The sequence below is a fragment of the Pseudorasbora parva genome, chromosome 20, assembly GCF_024679245.1.
Source record: "Pseudorasbora parva isolate DD20220531a chromosome 20, ASM2467924v1, whole genome shotgun sequence".
Lineage (NCBI taxonomy): Eukaryota > Metazoa > Chordata > Actinopteri > Cypriniformes > Gobionidae > Pseudorasbora > Pseudorasbora parva.
The window spans coordinates 26,587,747-26,609,409 of record NC_090191.1 but is presented as its reverse complement, the minus strand read 5'-3'; the positions used below and the strand labels follow the sequence as shown (position 1 = coordinate 26,609,409).

Below are 21,663 nucleotides of genomic sequence, written 5' to 3'. Positions count from 1 at the left end.
CTTTACAAACCCAAGGCAACTTCAGGATAACTGCCAGTGAAAATATAACACACGAAATGTTTCTGTTTATATTAGGAAAGCCGACTATAACAACAACTTTCAAGACTTGACCAGTATTCTCCTGAAGCAATACAACATGACTTTGAATGATAGACAGACTGGACTTTGGACTTTAAGCCTTTTAAAAAAATCATATTGCTTCAGAAGACTTACAAGTTGTGCTAAAAGACATTTATGGTCATAATTACGTTTGCAAAAATAGCAATTCATTCAAAAATTTAAATTGAAGAACAAACTTATATTTGTATGAACATTATGTAACTGTTCATAACGTTATCATTTGCATTTTGCACAGTAACGTTACAAAATTCCATTGATTTGTTCAATGTTAATTCTACTTACTTACTCATAGAATTGTAGCCACGTTGCTGCCATTGCACCTTCGTCTTTGCTCTGAAAAGATTTAAAAGCATGGCAACAATGTGTTAGTGTGAGTTTCAAATGAGAAAACGATCATGAGAAACAAATAACAGTTTAAAATTTTATCTAACGTTAGCAAAACAGGATCTAAAATGCTCCTCAAGTCACTTTGTTCACCCCGGAGCTTCAGCTGCTTTAGTCAAATTAACTAGCATCACATATGATAGAGGAAACTCGAATTCGATTAACAATACATTTAAAACGGTTGTAATATAAGGAATGCGTGGGTTTGCATTAACGTTACCTTTTGCTTTAACGTAAGTTAGTTAACGTCACTGTGGCACGAGACGAGAGAGATGGAAAGATGGCCAGCTGTCTCTAAAGCCAGCGTTTATCTGTCCGACTGTGAGAAAGCACAAACATATATTTTTTAATTCCCCGCTGACAAACTGCAGTGTAAAACAGCATAATTAACTCCAAACGTGTACATTACCGTTGATAACACTGGTGCAATAGCGCATTTGCTCCTAATGTTAGATTGTTTGCTGGCTAACTTTACACACAACATTACTGAGCTGGTTAATCTTCGGATAAACATAAAAGAGTTACGAAAATAACACTGAAAACGTTCAAACATGAGCGAAATATGAATAAATAAGTTTGAAACGCTTACCTTTTGTTTTTCTTGACTGTAGCGCGAGCCGTCCTGCTGTGACTGGACTGAAGGAGGGAAAATGGTGCGGTTTTTGTTACCTCGGAAACTCACTGGGATGATACTTTGACATGACTAAATGTAATGACTTTAAAAGAGCTTAATGTAAGACTGTAGGCTTAATATGAGGTAGATTAATGTATATACTATTGTTTATTTATTTAATCAGCTTTTAGTCTTTCCTGTAGCTCAATGAGTAGAGCATGGCACTATACGCCAAGGTCATGGGTTCGATTCCCAGGGAAAGCAAGACTTGACAAAAATGTAAAATGTGTACCTTGAATACAATGTAAGTCGCTTTGGATAAAAGCGTCTGCCAAATGCATAAATGTAAAATGTAAATGTAGTTATTTAATTGGCCATAGATGTAAAATACTAGATTAAATAAATATCTGTAACTTAAACCATTAGAGTTAAAAAGTTTTAGTAACTTATTTAGATTGAGGTTTGCTTACAATAATACATTTTTGAGTTAACATCACACATATTTGTTAAGTTGAATTAACTTTTTTGGTAACATTAAGTAAAATGAACTTATTTCATTTAGTGAATTTCACTGTTAGGTTTTACAGTGCATGAGGTGTCTCCCTACATGGTGGTTTTAAAAGTGACACTAATTAGGGTTAGAACTGTTGCCAACATGCTAGAAACAAATCACTGCAATGATGATCCAGTCACAGACTTAAGCATTTGCCTTTTCCAAACAGTGACTTTTTAGTTGAGCCAGGCAAGTATTAAGCTCATGAAGCACTGCAGGAATGACCTCCAGATAGTTGAAAGCCCATATGTGGGATATGCCAAAACAATAATTAAAGGCCAAATGCAACAAATTTCCCAAGAATTAAATAATCATTTGACCAATATGACAAATTCAAAAGGAGAGTATGTGCAAGTAAAGATAAAGGCACTTTTATTAAAACTTATTTTATTTGTTAAAAATGACAAGATAAAATTAAATCGGTTAAACATTATTTAGACTGTTGTGATCAGGTCTCGTGCGGTCCTTATGCTGATTAAGAGGTTTGTACCTTCTTACTGGATGGGCTTTAAATGTTGAACCCTGGAAAATAAGTCAAAATTATTGATTTACACAAATAAGATAAGTTAGTGTCTTCAGAGTCGCAGCTTTTTCAGAGGACAACAGTCACCCATAGCCGTTCCTGCATCCGGCGCATCTCTTGCAGTCTCCTTTCACGTTCAACTTTCCGTGCAGCATCACGCTCATCAAAAGAGAAGGGCTGAAAACAAGTGTCTCTCCTCCTTATTTAAAAAAAAAAAAAGATACACTTCTTAGAGGCATAACCTAACAAGCCATTGTTGAAAGTGAATTTCACTGATGTACCTTGGGATTTCAATGACAGTTTCTAAACTGTAGTTTGAAGGAGCAGAAGATGGTTCAGAAGAGCTACCATCTGCAAAGACTGGACAAAAACCAAGTAAATCAGGTTTAGGCCCCGTCACAAATGGTGCACTTGTGTAGGCTATTTGCACTCTTGTGATAGGACCATGCCAGTGCAGTCAGGATGCTCAAACTAAGGCGAATACTGCAATACATACTGCATTTAGCTGATATTATGCACTATTAAACATTTCAAAGAGGGTTACCAAACCTTGTCCTGGCAGTACAAGCGAATGAAAAACAAAGCAATTATGATTGAGTCATCACAAGTTCACTGTATTTAGGGAAATTGTATTCTGTTACTACACATTTTGGAAACTGTAGGTTATTCAGGCATGTAGCTAATGCAGATTTTTTTTTTGGGGTTGTGCACATAGTAGGCTATGCATAGGCCTACTACATAGGCTACTGCAAAAAATACGAGTAGTAGCTATTGCAAGTACACCATTATGCACCGCCGCCAAATAGTGCACTTTAAGGGCTTCAGGGAGTTCCCTGGATTAAACTTAAATACAATTTAAGTTATATTTTTAAATCCTTTTACTCCGCTTTATTTTATACCGTAAGGAAACGCATCTTTATTCCTTACCAGTTTCACAGCTGTCGTTTGTTTGCAGAGGGGAAATGACGGCCAAACTGTACTGGCGCTTAGGCGAGAACGACAACGGCTCTCTACGTTTAAATGCACTCATGTACCTCTTTTCCGTTTTTGTATCTGCAAAAAAAAAAAAACAAGTTAAGAAACTGTCAAAAGGTTTAGAAAGGCGTACTGTTAATGCTGTCATGCGCTCTGTACGGGCGCACACGCTCGCTGGAGCAGTTGCTATGGAAACCGTGCAGCTAAACAGTGACCGAAACAGCAGAGATTTAAAAACGTCACGACAAAAGAACATAATTAAGGTAAGTTTTAAAAACTGTTTCACAAGAGATAACATGTTTGACTTTAATAACATTGTAAGGTCGGACTAAAATAATTAAGCTTCACATTAAATACTCATTTAAAAGACGTTTTTATGACTAAACGGCTAACTTAACGTCAGTGGAACTTGAAGGTGAACACTCGGCAATGGTGTAACTTATATAAGTTACGATACAACACAATATTACTAAAATACCATTAATACTAATCAAAACTATTAACTTAACGTTACCTGAATGACTTTGTGCAACATCCGTTTGTTCTGCGTTATGTTGAGCCATTATTACTGTCATCTGTTATTGTAACATGAATCGATTAAAACGTTTTTTTCCCCCAGCCAGCTGTTTCCTTTAAATGCATGTCTCGAATTAGAGATGTTAATTGTTTACACCTGCAGTTAAACCTGCCACGAATGTCCTCTAAATCATGCAGAGACGTTAGTTTAAGATTTAAGAGTCAAAGTTAATGGTTTATAAAGCAGTTAATAATAATTCAAGAATTGTTTTAGCTGATTAAAATATACTTTTCATGTGATTTTCTTTGAAAAATAAATACTATGTGTGTAGTGTAGCTCGTCATGAGTGCTACAGAGGGGCGGAGCTCTGGTCCTTCAGAGGATGAGGAGGAGGAAGGTTTCAGTGAGAGGGCCACACCTCTCTCTGCAATAGCTCCTGAGGCAGATTCACATCATGAACAACCTGCTGTCATATCATCAAATCCAGCCCTGCAGTGCCTGGAACAGGTAAGCTCTTTGAAATAATAATAGTATTACTACAAATTGTTCCTCAGTTACAGAAGATATGTATTTTACATTGCAATACAAAAGTGCAATTAAAGAAGAAAAAAGTATTTATTTTAATGAAAACAGGTGATATGTCTATTTTGGTAAATCTTCATGTGAGAGAAATGGGACTTGCTTGCCTACATACTTACACCCCATAATTACCCCATTGATTTACTCCCCCTTAAGCCATCAGGTGTATATGACATTTTTCTTTCAGATGAACACAGTCAGATATATTTAAAAATGTCCGGCTAGTCCAAGCATTATAATGGCAGTGAAAAGCAGCCCAAAATCTGAAGCCCAAAAAAGTGCATCCATCCATTATAAAAGTAATCCAACCAGCTCCAGGGGTTAATAAAGTCCTTCTCAAGTGAATCAATGGGTTTTTGTAAGAGAAATATCCATATATATATATATATATATATATATATATATATATATATATATATATATATATATATATATATATATATATATATATATATATATATATATATATATATATATATTTATATATATATATATGGTTAGAATTAAGTTGAGTTAAAAATATTCTTGAAATGTGCTCAGATGATGGTTTTGCTTTGAATCAACACAGTATTCAAATCTCAATGTTTAGATAATTGTTTTATTTGTTTCATAAAAATATGAATGTACCCTTAAAAGCAAAAATTGAGATGTTTGATATAAATTCTCCAATATACAAACTGTTTCTGAAAAAGCTAAAAATGTATTAATTTCAGACTCGTAAGAAAAAGAAGAAGAAAAAAAAACATCCATAAAGGTCTGCCTAGTCACACTGCAATAATTATAATAATAATAATTATATACTAATTAAAATATTTGTTATAAAAATCATCCAAAGCTTTCAAAATAAATACTGTACATTTCCTCCTTCAATGTCACAGTTTGTTTTTAACAGTCCTATGGGCCTTTAGTCCATGCCTGTTTGTTTCAGGTCATCTATTTAAGGCATATCATTTTTTAAAATAGTAATTTTCAGTAAATGCATTTAAACTTTTAAAAACGTCTTCCAGGAAAATGGAGCAATGGATTACTTATTTAGCACTAACTGTCTCTAATACCACTAGCAAATCATGGACAGCTGTAACATAAAATTAGTTATTTAAAAAAAAACACTCAATATGTCTTATTTTTTACAGTCTATGGTCCCACCAAAAGAAAAACAAACCTTATCAGGAGTCTATAAAAATTGTGGTGTAGTAAACAAATTAAACACAAGATGGCAGTAGCATATATATATATATATATATATAAACACACACGCACACACACATGTCTGGTTCATCTTTTTTGTGGGGATTCTCACAAAGGTTTTTATAATGGTTTTTATACTGTACAAACTGTACATTATATCCCCCTACACTGCCCCTGCCTCCAAACTTACACATCACAGGAAACATTCTGTATGTTTACTTTCTCAAAAAAAAAACTCATCCTGTATGATTTATAAGCCTTTTGAAAAGTGGGGACCGCTGGCTGGTTCCCACAATGTAGGTGATCTCAGGTTTTACTATCCTTATGGGAACATTTGGTACCCACAATGTAAACAAGGACACACACACACACACACACACACACACACACACACACACACACACACACACACACACACACACACACACACACACACACACACACACACACACACACACACACACACGCGCATGTGTCGTGTTTTCATGTTTAATGGGGACTTTCCATAGGCGTAATGGATTTCATACTGTACAAACTGGACATCCTATCCCCCTACACTGCCCCTGCCCCTAAACCTACCCATCACAGGAAACATTCTGCATTTTTACTTTTTCTCAAAAAAACTCCTTCTGTGTGATTTATAAGATGTTTTCCTCATGGGGACCTAAAAATGTCCCCACAAGGACAAGGATTTCGGATATTGCCATCTTTGTGGGGACATTTTGTCCCAATAACGTAGGGATTACCAGGTCACACACACACACACACACACACACACACACACACACACACACACACACACACACACACACACACACACACACACACACACACACACACACACACACACACACACACACAATCAAAATCAAAGTCCTGTTATTTAGAATAGAAGCTGGATTGTATTCCTATGTGCCTTGTAATGTTTGAAATACAGAGTTTTTTATACATTTATTTTTTAAAGCTGCAGTCCGTAACTTTTTGCGCTCTAGCGGTTAATAAACAGAACTGCATGCGACTTGCGGAAGAACATTGTAGCCAGAGCTACTTCTCTCTGTTTATGTCTATGGCGAGTCACGCAAGGACCGTGCACCTCCGCAGCGGTACCTACCAGTCTGGCTTGAAATAATACCAATATAAACACTTGAACATAAACATAAGTGTTCCATAATGATTCAAGGTAAGACAAAAACACGGTTTGGAAAATGGATTTATGTTGTACTTTCTCATTATAAAAGATGTATAAATCTTGAACACAAAAAAGTTACGGACAGCAGCTTTAAATGCAGTTCTTATCAGTTTTATCAGTTGTTTTTGAGGAACAGTAGGACCCCCAAAATATATCTTTAATTATACATAATTTGGCTTAGGGTGCATAATTCTTTGGCCTCATCATCATTTTGACATTTTTAAATGTTTGTCTGTAGTTTGTCGGATAGTACTCAGAAGTCAGGTTGTGCCATGTGCCCCAGAAGATCCCATCCCTCTTCCCTTTGTATTTTGCTTTGTAGTATTTGCCATTGAGGTTTGCTGACATGCAGGCATCAAACCACCAGCCCGATCCATAGTACGCTGCACAGTTCCCTGAGGGGTACATGTCGTTGTCTCTGTCTGGCGTAGTAAAGAACTTCTGATCATGGTTGAAGTGTTTGCTAAACTGCAGAGCGTTTCCAGCAGTCCCTGAGTACCCGCTTACAGACAGCCGATAATGGAGAAACTCATTTGACACATAGAACTGTTCATACTTGGCATACCCACGTATGCCCTCAAAGTCTTCAAGCTCAATACGGAGGATCATGTCCTTGGTTTTTGTGAGCAAGTGAATTTTGTCATTTCCAAGCCAGAACTCGCCTTTAAGGTCACCAAAGCCCTTCTTGTAGTCAGCCCAGGTGCGGTTGAAACTCATGCTGCCATTGATTCGACGCTGCAAGACAGTCCACCCACCCCCGAATGCCTCCAACTCACAGTACACTGCAAAGCTGCCGTTTCTGGGGTCAGGGGTCACCTGGTACACCCCGTTTGTCCTCTGCCCCAGCACGCTGATGTCAGAGCAGTCTCTGGGAGTGATGTTTGAGAGGTCTAGTAGATGTAGAGAGAGACTCTTAAGTATGCTTTATAATTTTACATGCATCAGACACTTAAGATTATATATTTTAAAACAGGGGTGATGGATGAGGGCAGAATTTAGCTCCAGATTGCCTCAACACACCTGCCTGGAAGTTTCTAGTACTCCTAGTAAGACCTTGGATAGCTGGTTACGGAGAGTTTAATTTGGATTAGAGCTAAACTTTTCCAGGACAGTGCGCAGGATTGGACACCCCTATTTTAGAATGTACAAAACATTTCAAAAATATAACGTTAAAGCGTGTCCGAAATACATGCGTTTCTCTGAAAATGCTTGATAAAATTGTGTAGATGACCCAAAACTATAATTTGGTTCAGTGTGGTTTATTAGATTTATTTCATCATCATGTGATTCTGTGGCCAGGGTTCATTCCTGGAGCAGGTTTTAAATTTAAACTTGTGGAATCCAAGTCAGAAGATTTCAGTGAGGATCTGCAAAACTATTCCTGCAGAAGCCTCTCTCCTGGCAGGCAACTTGCTTAATATTAAACAGAATAAACTTCAATGTGAGGAGGCAGCTTGAAAGCATTCCTTGAGGTACTTCATTGTAAACAGTCTTAATTATTCCCTACACTGTAAAAAAAAAAATTGTGTGTGTTTAATTTGTGATGACCCAGTGAAACATGCCAAATTGTGCTATTTTCATGATTTATAAAAATGTTTTGAAAATGTGGTTCATACAATAATATTTTGAGTTAATATTTAATAAACAAATTTCCTTCATTGTGTTTAACTCAAATTTTTTTATTTCAATAAACTCAAAATTTTAAGGCAACCTGGTTGCTTACCTTTTTAAGTTAACCCAACAAAACATTTTTACAGTGTAGTTTACCACAGTTCTGCATGTCCTAAACAAGTTCACATCATTATATATATTAAAAAAAAAAATTATATATATATATATATATATATATATATATATATATATATATATATATATATATATATATATATATATATATATATATATACGGCAACGCCAAACAATTGCTATTTCAAATTAATACTGTTCTTTTGCAATTATTCATCAAATAATATATATATATATATATATATATATATATATATATATATATATATATATATATAGTATTATGAATGCTATTTATTTAACTTACGTTGAAGTTGTTGTTGACCTGGACAATTTGAGGTGCAGGTGCTGCTAATTTTGTTGACCATCCCGGTGATGTTCTCAACTTTTCTGTCCACTATAGCCTCCACATTTTGCAGATTGAGGAGGTTAAGTTCCTCCAGGCGTCCCTGAAGGGAGTTAATCTGTGAACGTGCGTTCTTCAGGCTATTAGACATGCGGTTCATCTTTACCTGCATGGTTTGGACAATGTTATTATCGCTGTCGTTCCCATTCTGGTAGAATCTCTTGCTGGTATCCCCTCGACTCTGCTCTGCGCTATTTGTCGGAAGGTCTCCACTGTCCTTTTGCAAGTTGAGGTCCACTTGCTGCGAGCTGCACTCCAGACAGGAGCTCTTCAACCTGTTTACGGTCTCCTTCAAGCTTTGCAGCTCCTTCATGGTCTTCTCCAGTTGTCGGAATTGCTTGGGAAGCTGTATGGTCAGCGGTGGTATTTGAATCTGGTACGGGCACTCCTCCTCATCTTCACACTGCCCAGCTGGTTTCAGTCTCACCTGGGAGCAGCTGGAACTTCCAGACACCCTGTCCAGAACCCCAGAAGGGCCACTACCAGAACCCTCTGCCTCCTGCCAAACTGTTATCAGCAGAGAACACCAAACAAACACCAGTTTCATGGTCTCAAATACAGTGATCCAAACTGAGAGAGTGGACAAAAGAGAACTGCCTCAAAGTGCAACAGCTTTGCGATTAATATCAGAGGAGACTGAGAGAGAGAGGGAACGAAACGTGTGGGTGGGGCAGCAGTGCAGTGCATAATTGCACCGTCGACATCAACGCAGAAAGAATTTGTTGGAGAAGGAACCCTGACCCTCTCTCTTAAAATAGCACTATGACTCACAATATTTTTCATTACTTTTAACCTTCAGTTTAATCTATAATATAAAAGAGTCAGTAAGTCAAGATAAAAAAAAGTCAGAATGTTTTAACTGAAAGAAATAAAAGAAAGAAAGAAAGAAAGAAAGAAAGAAAGAAAGAAAGAAAGAAAGAAAGAAAAAAAGAAAGAAAGAAAAAAAGAAAAAGAAAGAACACGAGGGTGAATAAATAATGACAGAGTGTACTATTCATGATGAAAAGTCATATTTCTTTCCTTTTATTCCTGTAAATGTTGTGTATTGTCTGCCATCATTCATTTATTGCTCTCATGTGTTTACATTAGGCATTGCTAATGTGTTTGTATTGGCATAGGATCATGCGTTGTCAAGCTGTATTTTACTGTAGTATTGGCTGTAATACAAACAAGCTTTGTTTTGGAATTTGCTGTTATAAAGACACTGTGGTATTTATTTAATATTGTGCAGATGTGATCAGTCGCCTGCCAGTAATAGCCTCACGGTTTTATTTTTCTTTATTTCTGCATTGATTTGGTGCCGCAATTTTCTCTAGAAATTGGAGTCTGTCATTATGCATATACTCTATTATTCTTTAGTTTTTCCCTACTAGATCAGCACAGAGAATGTTATCCAAATTGCCTATTATGAAATGTGCTCCAGTGTCTCATTTCAAAGCTGGTCCTCCACATGTGTGCCTCATGATCTCTCATAAACTTCACAGTAACCAGCTTTAGACTCCTGCCTTGGCTTGGTGCAGGATGTCTCAGAATAGAACTACTATAAAATAGGAACTGACTATTAGAGATGCTTATATACGTAGAAAACTGGAGTTCAAAAAGTTAATGCATGACACACATGTGGATCCGCTCTAAAACACACCTGAAATGTGTCCCAGCAATGGGACTTATGAACCTGTTTAGCTTTTAAATGCATTTAGGCAAATGTTTATTCGGCTGTTATCATTGATAGTTCTTTTTAATCTTTGTCCTCAGCTGTTCTCCATGGGAAAGGTCAGTGGGGAGAAAGTGGCTCGCCTTAGGGCCAGTTTCAACCTCTTGCATGAAACTCTGAGAAGGTCTCAGGAATCAGAAATGCATCTCCTGCTGGAGGCGAAGGCCTTACGCACCACGCTGGAGCAGCAGAGGCAGGAGTTGGAGAAGGCCGAGCTGTTTCCTGAAGGACCGGACACAGAGGCCAGCAGACTGAAACAGACACTTCTGCAGTACTACAACCAGCTAAAGGAGAATGAAGAAAGAGATTACCAGATGCAGTTCCAGTTGGAGTGGTAAGATGCTCTGCAGGACCACATCAAGTTGTGTGGCTCTGCTTAAGCTCCATGTAAAACATGCATAAAGATGAGGTATATGTATTATTGAAGACATGCTCTGTGCACGGTGCATTTATTCTCCTTGCAACACAAAAGGCATTGAGAAATTTTGTCTCACCTCCAAAATGCAGCATGGAAAAGAACGCTGTATATGCTGAGTCACGGCCCACACTGCTGCCAGAGAGTGTTTGCTGACCTTTTGTGACTTGTACAAAAAACTCGAAAAAGTGTAGAGGCTACTTCATCAAGTATTTTTAAGGAGAGGGGGATACTAAAGTCTAATACCAAAACCTCAGTGCTGCTAACATTACATTATATTACAAATATATTACTTAAAGGGGGGGTGAAACACTCAGTTTCAGTCATTCTCATGTCAATCTTGAGTACCTATACACTGTAAAAAGTACTACCTATATATAACTCATAAAAAGTGAGGCAAGTGGCTGCATTGGATGTTTTAAGTTGAGTCAACTTGCAGCATTTTTTAAGTATAATAAACACTGTAACATTACTTAATACAAACGCAACAAAATCAAGTTGAGTTAACTAATAATACTAGTATTAATCAGTTAGATAAACCTACTTTTCTTAGTACAGGTAACTTATTTGTGGGTTGTTACAAGTAACCTGTACTCATTTTAATTAGGTTTTATGAAATGTATTTTCTTAGTAAAATTAACCTAATCACACGTGAATAAACATCTTAATTGAGCCCTAGCTATAATCTCAGAAAATAAATCTAAATGTCTATATTCTAAGCACTGCAGTGATTAACTTTGCATAATCAAACTTTGTTAATAACAATTACACATTCAATTGAAGAAAAAAAAAAGATGGGAAGATAGACTGAAGACAATAATATTTATTTAATGTCAACCAGTGTCACTTTTAACAGTGACTACAAAACAGCCAATAAATTTGGCTGCACATGTACACCATAATATAAAATAAACACTGTATGTGTGTATTTTTCACCTGTTCTGAAGAGTAAAGTAAAATATCCAAACTGCCCAATCTGCAATGTTTAGATAAAGGTAAATTTAAGCCATAACATCACATTGTACACAACGGTGTTGATTATATACCTCATGAGGTAATGAGAAAACAGAACACAGTCCAAAGTCCACATTAAGTATCAGTCCCACAAAGAGCCACTGATATAGCTCAAATGTATACATCAGTTTTTAGGGATACTTAAAGTCAAGGGCATAGGTAAGTCCAACAGGAGGCAGCATGCTTTCGACAGGTTTGGCACACCTCTGTCCACGGGCTGTCCTTCTATGATAATCCAGTGTCGGGTTGATGGCACATGTACATTTTCAGTGGGCTAAAACTGCCAAGCTCAATATGCACCTCGGTTTCATCACGACTCTATTGGTGGAGACAAACAAAAAAAGATAAAGATTTTGATCAGACAAACTGTAAATTACATGCATATAGCAGACAGGTAGAAGACAGATAAGACACAAAGTCAAAATTTAATTTTTGTTGGTAAAAGTGGTGGATACTAGATGGATACTGTGACTAGAGCATTAGACCAGAGTGAAGTCTATCATGACAATGCCATTGGTTCAAATGATCCATTACAATAAAACAATGCAATTGTATTTGCCTGTACCTGATTGGTCATCCCCTTAATAAAGGAATAGTCTACTTTCAAATAAAAAATTCCTGATAATTTTACTCACCCCCATGTCATCCAAGATGTCCATGTCCTTCTATCTTAAGTCAAAAAGAAATTAAGCTTTTTAATGAAAACATTCCAGAATTTTTCTCATAATTTTTCTGATTGTGGCACAGCACGAAAAAGATACTGTTGTTGACTTAGTGCATACTGCACTGTATTCTTTAGCCGTGTGATGAGTTATAGCCGTGTATCTATTTTGAAGTGTTTCTTACCTGGATGTGAAGCTTGAAGACTCCATGTAACAAAAGCACTTGGGTATCTAAAGACCAGGAAAATGCATGTTAGAATAAGGTTAAAAATCAGTGTTCAATGCAACTTATTTATGGATTAGAAGTTGTAGGGTTTTTCAACCACAATTCTGTCAATAATCGACTACACACAGCATTAAAAAAGTGGATAAAATCTCTAAAAACAGATACAATGAGAAGTGCCAGTCTACTAAGCATACATCTATAAAATCTAAACTTTGCATCTGAATTAGTAATGCAAAAGTATACTAACATAATCACTGATTCCAGAGTCCTGCGTTTTACTTTCCCTTATTTGCCTGCACAACTATTGAACTATTGTCTTGAAATTGCTACTGTTTTGATCGCAAATGATCCCGAAATTGAATCTGTGCAATATAAAAATATAACTGAGGGCATTTGTGCAATGAATTATTACCTACCTATCTGCATTTTTAAACACATCCCTCCTGAATGTTGTTACAGTGGCGATGATAACAGGCAATGATGTAAAACACATAGTAGGCATGACTACAGCACTTATTAATTTCATATTAACTTATTAATGTTAACTGTTGTCTGCCGATCGACCGCACTGTGCAGCTATCTTAGCTTGCCATGTGTGCAGGATAGCTAGCTACACAGTAGCCTACAATTTGCAAACCTAACCTCAGCTCCCTGGAGTAAGCGATTTCGCGTGACTTTACATTACCAGTCATTTGGCTAAATTTGTTCAACTTACCGTTAATCAGTTCCTGAAACTCAGATCCGCTGCATCGAACGATCAGTTGAAGTGCTGAGGGAGATACTGCATCTGCCTGGGCAAGTCCCCTCGCGCCAGAGAAAAAGGGATAATGCCAACTTATAAAATTTAAAATATTTACGTTTGATGAACACACCTGCCACATCGACAACGCCGCTCAAATAAATTGTGTATGTCTACTCACTTTTATAACATTTGCTGTACAAACAATAACCAAACACAAATAACTACCAAAAAAAAATTGCAAAGGTTTTATTTAAAATATTTTGTTATATTAAAACTGATACATTTTGAGTAAAGAGGAAGTATTTTGATTCTCTTTAGTATAAAACAAATAAAATAAACTAGAGTATAACTATTTTAAATATATAAACCCTACTTTGAGGGTGTAGCACTTTTTAGTATTGCATCCTTCATATCTCAGAAAAGTCTTTAGTTTTATTATATTTATAAAAGAAATATGGGCTGTACCAAGTCTTTCTGGGAAAAAACGAGCGCCTGGAGGCGTATCGTGTGGGCGGAGCTAAAGAATGACGAGCATGCAAAGCGTGACATCCTCAAGCGTGGAGAAACCCATGGCTAGCGATCTCAGCTAATAGATATGATCCAGAATCATTCGGAGGCTGAAATAAATTGAACAGGAGAAACAGCAACAGCAGGACGTCTGTCTCTGTGGTATGTACTGTATTTAGTGGCCTGTCAACATTTGTGTGTCTTTACTTGCAGTTTATGAGGACATGATTCGGTTTATGGACTATTGTATGCGACTAAACCTTAGCAGTAGCAAGCAAAACGGTTTTGCACGTCAGACTAGTGTAACGTACGTAGAACAACAATGGAGTAACGTTAGCTCATTTGAATGACGAAGCACGCGATCGTGTCGTTTACTGATGTTTACTCACGTGACGAGCCAACAGCATAGACATTTGAAGCAGTTTTACTCACCAGCTGCTTCCAAAGCAGGACCGAACCTATTATCGCTGGGGCCGCTCCATCAAAAACACAATTCTTTGGTATGATTTGGTGAAGTCCTGACAGCAGTGACTGTAGAGATCCACTTTGCGACGCGACTGAAGCGATGTTGTGAAGCTTCCCGTCATTTCTGCGTTCAAATCGGTTCAAATACAGCTAGCGCTGCCTACCCGGAATGCTGTGCTGAAGCGTTGAAGTCGCTTGATGTCACCCATAGGAATAAAGTGGAGCATTTCCTCTCTCGCTCTAGTCACGCGCGCGCGCACCCTACCGGGAGAAGAGCTCGTACGGCCCATACAAGGACCTTCCGCTCTATTAACGTCAAGCTGAGCCATACTCGAAAAAAACTCTCCGAAACTTGTGAGAAACCGGAAGGAGTATTTTTAACACAGAAATACTCCATCAAACGTCCAACATTAGTTTTTGAAACTTTGTCTACGTTTAGGATGGGAATCCAAGTCTTTAACAGTGTAAAAAGCTCAGTATGCATGAAACAGCATTTCACCCCCCCCCCTTTAAGCAGCTCTAAATAAATCAAATATTTATTACTTATTACAAAAAGCACCAACTCATAACAGTACATTAACTGATTGTGTTAATATTAATTTTATAACTTATTAAAAGGTGCTTCAGTAGTATCGCTTCAATAAGAGAAAATTTAAATCCAAACAGTACGGGGGTGGTGGTGGAGGGGGGGGGGGGGATTCTGGATTAAAAATTAAAATAAGTTATGTCATGAATGATATCGAGTATAAACTATAAGGGAAACGTGTACAATATAGTTAGAATTATCTGTAATTATTTTGTTGTAGCTGGTTTTCAAGTGTTTCTGTTGTTTTTAATAATGTACAGGACTGTTTTATTGTCTTATGTTCACCCAGGCTGCATTTATTTGCTCAAAAATGCATAACAATAATGTTGCAAAGTATTATTACAGTTTAAAATACCTGTCTTCTATTTTAATATATTTTAAGATAATAGAATGTTTTAAGATAATAGAAAGTAAAACAAAAAAAGCATTTATTTGAAAAGCAGTTTAGCACAAAAGACTAATGGAAGGCAAGGACAGGAGGAAAGGGACAATAATGAAACCCTCTAAGACTTGGGATGCTAGTTAGTTTTTGTTTTACTTTTGTAGTAGTCCATCACCTTAAAACATTTCAATTATTGTATTAGAGATATATTTTACAGTGTCAGACTGTCAGTTGGTTAGTCAAGCATTCGTACAGCAGGCATATTACAGCCAGATGTAGTTTCTGCACATGTGGCTATGTCCTGAACAGATCCTTCATCCTTAGCCAAACTGACATGGATTCACCTTGCACAGCATGCTTTTGCTCACTGTAATCTCCTTCTTTGATGGAGCAGTCCAGCTCACACTGACAGCAGTGCTAACGCTCAACTATAATATTTGTACATGTGGCTTCAAGTTTTTGCACAGCTTAGTTTAAAATGTTCAGTAACCCTAATCACAAATGTATAATTGTGAAATATCCTTTATGCTTACCGTAAGAATATTGTACTTCTCAAAGGCACTTTTATATCTTACGCATTTGAGTTCCTTTTTGCATTTATTGCTTCACATCCTATTTCTATAAAATGCAGAAAGTTTGTTTCACAGAATTGTATTTCTTCTTTTTAGTCTTAGAGAGGAGAAGCTCTGTCTTGAGAAAGAATACCAAGACCAACCTAAACAGGCTGTAAGTATCGTTGAGCCATGATGCTTCCGGGCTTAGTACATCATTGGGTTTTCCAGACTATTCATGAAGTTTCACTAGGGAGACTAAATACTTAAAGACACAAAACAATCCTCCTACTTCATCTGACGTTTAAGAAAGATAATGTAGAAAATCACACAAAAACATATTTTATGTTATATATTTTTATACTTATGAACTAATTTTACTATCTATAAATGAGTCATATAATCATTGTCATCATAATAATCCTTATCAAAGTTGTAATGAAGCTGAATTTTGGAGCTGTATCAGTATAAGGAGAAACTGTATCAGCTTCTTTATTGTGTTTAATTTGTTTAACAATCATATATTTCATGTATTTTATCAGGAGCTAGAACATAGGTACATGGACCTGAAGAATTGTTGTGAGGAGGTAAGAAAAGAAGTGGATCATCTTAGACAGGAAGTGTGGACTTTAACTGAGAGCTTGGAGACTCAGCAGAAACATATAAAGAAAGAACAACTTGAGCTGGAGGATATAAAAGGTTGTGTTGAGAGCAATGAGGTAAGCAAGACCTGTTACTTACTACTGTAGACTGGAATATTTGTCCTGTGAACTATGGGATGCAGATTTTATATGTTAAAAATGTCTTTCACCAGGCCGAGCTGGCTCAGGTGCTCCTCATACCTGTTCAGCTGGGAAAGGAGATCGACAGGGTTGCCCACAAGAAATTGTATGTGGCTTGTTATAGTCAAGTTACGCAAAGCACTGGCTCTGTTTAACTGACTAATCTGCACTGTATCCGTTTGTGTGTCATAGGGAGCTGGAGAAGCAGGTAGCCATAATTGAGCAACAACGTGTGGAGCATATGGAGCATCAGCAGGTGGTGAAGGCAAAGTGCGAGAACGTGAAAGAGGCCAAAATGGAGGTGGAACGAGAAGTGGAAGGTCACAAGGCTCAGCTGGTGGCGGCAGAGAACAGACGAGACAGACTTCTCAAAGAACTGCAGATGACCAATGAAAAAGAGGCCATCTTCATGGATCAAAGGTCATAATCTCACACAGCTTCTCACACTTTAAATGGATTCAGATTAAACTCAGAAGGCACCCAAACCCTTTCTAGAATAAAGACCCTTCAGTAGTACCCATTTGTAAAATATGTATAACTTATTTTCACATTACAAGCGGAAGTTATCATAGTTGTGTAAGTGTCTGTAACCAAGAACGGGAGACTACAGCAAATTTAAAAAAATCAATTTTTTAAAAATATTATTATTTTTTTAACTACAGGGGTCTGCTGGACATCCACATGGAGCAGATTGTTGCTGAATGCAAGTCTCTGCGTGATAAACTGACACGAGACACACAGATAAAAGACAAACTTATGCAAGCCCTGAAGAGGAATGAACTGCAGCTGAAACAGGCCAGAGACGCTCTTGCTAACACTCAGCAGCATCATGAGAGGACCCAGGCTCAGGTGACTCAAAACAAAATATAGTTTCTTATACGTGTATAAAAGCCTACCTCAAGATACAATATTGTCACCCACACTCAACCTGAATGAAAAAAATTAATAAATAATGATATCAAACATAATACTGTAAAAGGGCTTTCCAGACTTTTACAACAATTACTGCAGACGCAGTATTTTGTGATGTCCTGCATTTCAGAACTGCTGTGGAATCATTTCGTTCTCACGTCATGCACAGAAAGACTGATGAATCATGGTCATTTTATAATAACAGGAACTATTAGTTCTTTTGGAATTGAGTCTTTTTCAATATAATGGAAAAGGCCCACATCATGGATATTTTAATTATAGATATGAAACCTTTGGTGAGTTTGACATGCTGTACAATTTTAAACATGTAAATTAGTTAATGTGCATGCCGCTTTTATGAGCTGATATTAAATCATTTTTTCTTTTAAAAATTATTTTTATCATAGTTTAAATGTAGTGAAGATACAAAGGTGATCTTTTTAAAAAGAGTAGCAGTGACCAGTTACAGGATGTACATGTATAAGATGGACACTTTCCCTTTTAACCTTTAACTATGGACACATCAATTGATTATTTATATGTACATTTTTTGCACAGAGAGACACTGTCCCAGAAGGTGACAGCTTATTGCAGAAAAGAAGAGATCTGGAAAAGGAAGTGGAAAACCTACAACGTAGTTTGATTAGCCAGGTACCATGCACATTATGACAAGTGGCTTGAAGTGTACATGATCTATTAACTGTTTGGCAGGATTCAGTACAAAATGTGTTTTTGTACATTTCTATGTTTTCATACGTGTGTGTGTGTGTGTGTGTGTGTGTGTGTGTGTGTGTGTGTGTGTGTGTGTGTGTGTGTGTGTGTGTGCGTGTGTGAGTAGCAATCTGTGGCAGGGCAGAAGGTCCAGCTGGTTCAAGAGTATGTAGAGCAGGAGCAGGCTTTGATTAGAGAGTCCCATCGGCATAGAGATGAGCTTCATCACCTTCATCGTCTCATACTTATCAAAGAAGATGAGAGAGAGCAGAAGAGCCGTGAGCTACTCAAAGCGCAGGTTGAGATCTTTATTTATCACTCAATCCAACCCCCCCATTCCTCCAACAAACTATGAGAGCAACTGATTGGATTTTTAACTAGAATTTCAATCCTCTCATTATTTACTCACTTTTGTGTCACTCCAAACCTGCATGATTTACTTACAAAATTAAGTATACAAAGACAAAGGTCTGAAAAGAACAAAAAACACTATAAAATTACAATAAAAATGGCTATATTCTATTTATGTGTTAGTTTTTAAGTCTACTTTGATTTAAACTTCTGTCTTTTTCTCATACTGGTTTGGAACAATATAAGGGTGAGTAAACTATTCCTTAATCCTTGATGATGATTAATATGATGTCGTTGCAGCTAAAATATAAGCGCTCCAAACTAGATCTGCAGGGGAAAGGACTGGTTATTCGAGAACACATGAAACAGGCTCAAGAGACCCAGTCAAGGTACTTACTGTTAAATGGCACGTCCTGTATAGATAGGATGAAATTGAGCAAAAATACTTAGTTTTTCTTTTTATTGTGTCCTTTTTCCTATTATTAAACAATACTGACTGACTCTTTTACCTGATTTAGAATGAATCCATTTTGTTAGCCTATAGTCTGTTCAGTAAATGCATTTTTAAATCCAATCCAGGCTGGGTGTGTTTGCTAAACTGTATGAAGTCACCAAGGACGAGCGGAACAAATACCTGAGCCTGATCCACATCTCAAACCAGAACCTGGCAGAGTTGCAAGAAAAGCTGGATAAACTGCAAGAAAATCTTAAGAATCTGCAATTGACTGCTATCAACAATGAGAAGTACCGTACCGTAGCTCTCACATTAAATGCCTTTTTTTTAACCAAAATACAATCTGACAACACCACAACACACCAAGATATCGGGCATCACTTTACAATAAGGTTTAATTTGTTAACATTAATACAGTACAGTAGTTAACATGAACTAAGTACTTCTATGTCTATTTACATTTATTTATCTTAGTTAATGTTAATCTGAGCATTTACTAATTTTTATGTCAAAAGTTGTATCTGTTAACATTAGCTAATGCACTTTGAAATAATGAACATGATTTTTTTTTTTTAACTAATGTTATATAAGTCATAATCAGATTTCTTTTTACAAGTAAAGTAACATTACTTTCCATAATATGTAACTAAGTAATGCAATTAGTTACTTTTTATGGAGTAACGCACTATTGTAATGCATTACTTTTAAAAGTAACTTTTCCTAATATGGTTAACCACTATTAATAATAAATGCTGTAAAAATATTTTTCCATTGTTAATTCCTGTTAGTTAATGCATTGATTAATAAATTAACAAATGAGACCTTGTAAACAGTTACCAGATAAGATACTTCCATAACACAGAGATCCCATGAGAAGGTGTGAGATTTTGCCAATGCAGATTTTGCAATAGCTCATGTTCATTCACCACATTGATCTTCATGCATCGCTATATTATTGACAATAGGCAATCCCATGAAATTTCACTAATATGCCTTTACACTTAGAAATCTTGTATTGCTTGATTTGACTCTAGGCTGCTGCAGAAGTCCAATCTACAACACTCTCAAAGCTTAAAGCTCAGAGACCATATGAAAAATGAGATTATACGGATGTTAATGGTTCTGCAGGAAATACACCAGAAACGAGAGGAGCAGATACTGAATCTCAGCAAGCTCACATACACAATCGACATTCTGGAGCAAAACCGGTTGCGTATTTGCAAGAGCTACGATGCCGCCATGCAAGAACGCAACAAGCGGTGAGAGAGAGTTTAGGGAAGTTTACAGATCTTCACAGACCTTCTTACAGTCTGGACTTGCATTTTCACTATAACTTTGTATGTTGTCTGTGTTGCCAGGGGTGTGCAGCTTGTAGAAAGAGAGCAGGAAATGTGTGTTTTCTATGAGAGGCAAAATGCGCTGGATAAAATGATTGAAGAAAGCAACCTGAAGATGCAGAACATGGAGGATGAAATCAGCAACCTGAAAAGTGAAGAGAAAGAGCAAGAAAGACAAACCAACCTGCAGAAGAAACAGCTGTCAATTAAACGGGCCCTGGAGGAAGAGAGCATCTTATTACAGATACAGGTACCTGCAATTTAAAAAAAAAACACACAAAAAAAACAGGCTTCTCAGAGGCCAACTTTTGCATGAGAAGAAGCCAAAGAGATCAGTCACAGTTATATACATTAACAAAAAGTTCCAACAATATAAACATTGCGTAAACAAACACAATATATTGCAGTATAATGTAAGTAAAGGTTAGATTGTATATAATATTCCAAAAATGTATTGCCCTTTGAGGTTGTACTCATACCCACAGATGTGTTCTTGTTACCATTTATAGTTAAATATTAAAATATAAAAGTAAAATAAACCATCTCGGCAAGAATCTCTGAGTTTTACAACCTTCTGTGTTTAATCTACAGAGTCTCTTCATATCAACATCTACTACATTAGAACAGATCAAATAAACACTAGTTCTTGATACTGTTGTAGAGCTAAAATGTAGCCTGGGGTAAAATGTATCCAGACCAAAAACTATTATATTTCTTCTATTTACATATCCAACACATTACGGATAAATTGGAAATGTCAGCTATACTACAAATTGAAATCTTTGGGATCAGTAAGAATCTTTACAATAAATTTGAAATAAATGAAATAAATTATTACATTTATTCAGAAAGGATGCATTAAATTGATCAGGTGACAGTAAAGACATATAATGCACAACTGATTTCAACTGAATTAATAATAAGAAATGTTTCTTAAGCACCAAATCAGCACATTATGATTTCAGAACGATCATGTGAAAATATTACAGTTTGTACCGTATTTTCAATTAAATAAAACAAAGCCATGGTGAGAATAAGAGTGATCCCAAACCTTTAATG

At 36.6% G+C, this 21,663-nt stretch overlaps 3 protein-coding genes across 4 annotated transcripts in view; 1 reads left to right on the top strand and 2 right to left on the bottom strand.

Moving 5' to 3' along the window:
• Positions 1–2,040: 2,040 nt before the first annotated feature.
• Positions 2,041–3,824, bottom strand: sinup (siaz-interacting nuclear protein). 2 transcript variants are annotated; one of them, XM_067426912.1, is made up of 5 exons: positions 3,683–3,824; positions 3,121–3,246; positions 2,475–2,553; positions 2,281–2,392; positions 2,041–2,192 (listed from the first exon to the last, which is right to left on the bottom strand). In XM_067426912.1, the coding sequence occupies exons 1-5, from the start codon at positions 3,741–3,743 to the stop codon at positions 2,094–2,096; spliced, it is 477 nt and encodes a 158-aa protein (XP_067283013.1). In that variant the 5' UTR covers positions 3,744–3,824; the 3' UTR covers positions 2,041–2,093. The 2 variants fall into 2 exon arrangements, with proteins under 2 accessions (XP_067283013.1, XP_067283014.1); XM_067426913.1 differs by having other exon boundaries at positions 2,281–2,389.
• The window catches only part of ccdc146 (coiled-coil domain containing 146), a 24,771-nt gene continuing 6,427 nt past the window's right edge, over positions 3,320–21,663 (top strand). The window contains exons 1-14 of the mRNA XM_067426909.1: positions 3,320–3,431; positions 4,017–4,192; positions 10,549–10,841; positions 16,175–16,232; positions 16,600–16,776; positions 16,872–16,945; positions 17,032–17,259; positions 17,502–17,688; positions 18,310–18,402; positions 18,590–18,760; positions 19,114–19,202; positions 19,393–19,557; positions 20,302–20,526; positions 20,626–20,854. Of these exons, the coding sequence (XP_067283010.1) occupies positions 4,028–4,192; positions 10,549–10,841; positions 16,175–16,232; positions 16,600–16,776; positions 16,872–16,945; positions 17,032–17,259; positions 17,502–17,688; positions 18,310–18,402; positions 18,590–18,760; positions 19,114–19,202; positions 19,393–19,557; positions 20,302–20,526; positions 20,626–20,854 (2,154 nt within the window). The 5' untranslated portion in view covers positions 3,320–3,431; positions 4,017–4,027. The remainder of the gene's footprint in view (positions 3,432–4,016; positions 4,193–10,548; positions 10,842–16,174; positions 16,233–16,599; positions 16,777–16,871; positions 16,946–17,031; positions 17,260–17,501; positions 17,689–18,309; positions 18,403–18,589; positions 18,761–19,113; positions 19,203–19,392; positions 19,558–20,301; positions 20,527–20,625; positions 20,855–21,663) is intronic.
• fgl2a (fibrinogen-like 2a) lies at positions 6,645–9,417 on the bottom strand. Its single transcript, XM_067427117.1, has 2 exons — positions 8,695–9,417; positions 6,645–7,531 (listed from the first exon to the last, which is right to left on the bottom strand). The coding sequence occupies exons 1-2, from the start codon at positions 9,338–9,340 to the stop codon at positions 6,819–6,821; spliced, it is 1,359 nt and encodes a 452-aa protein (XP_067283218.1). The 5' UTR covers positions 9,341–9,417; the 3' UTR covers positions 6,645–6,818.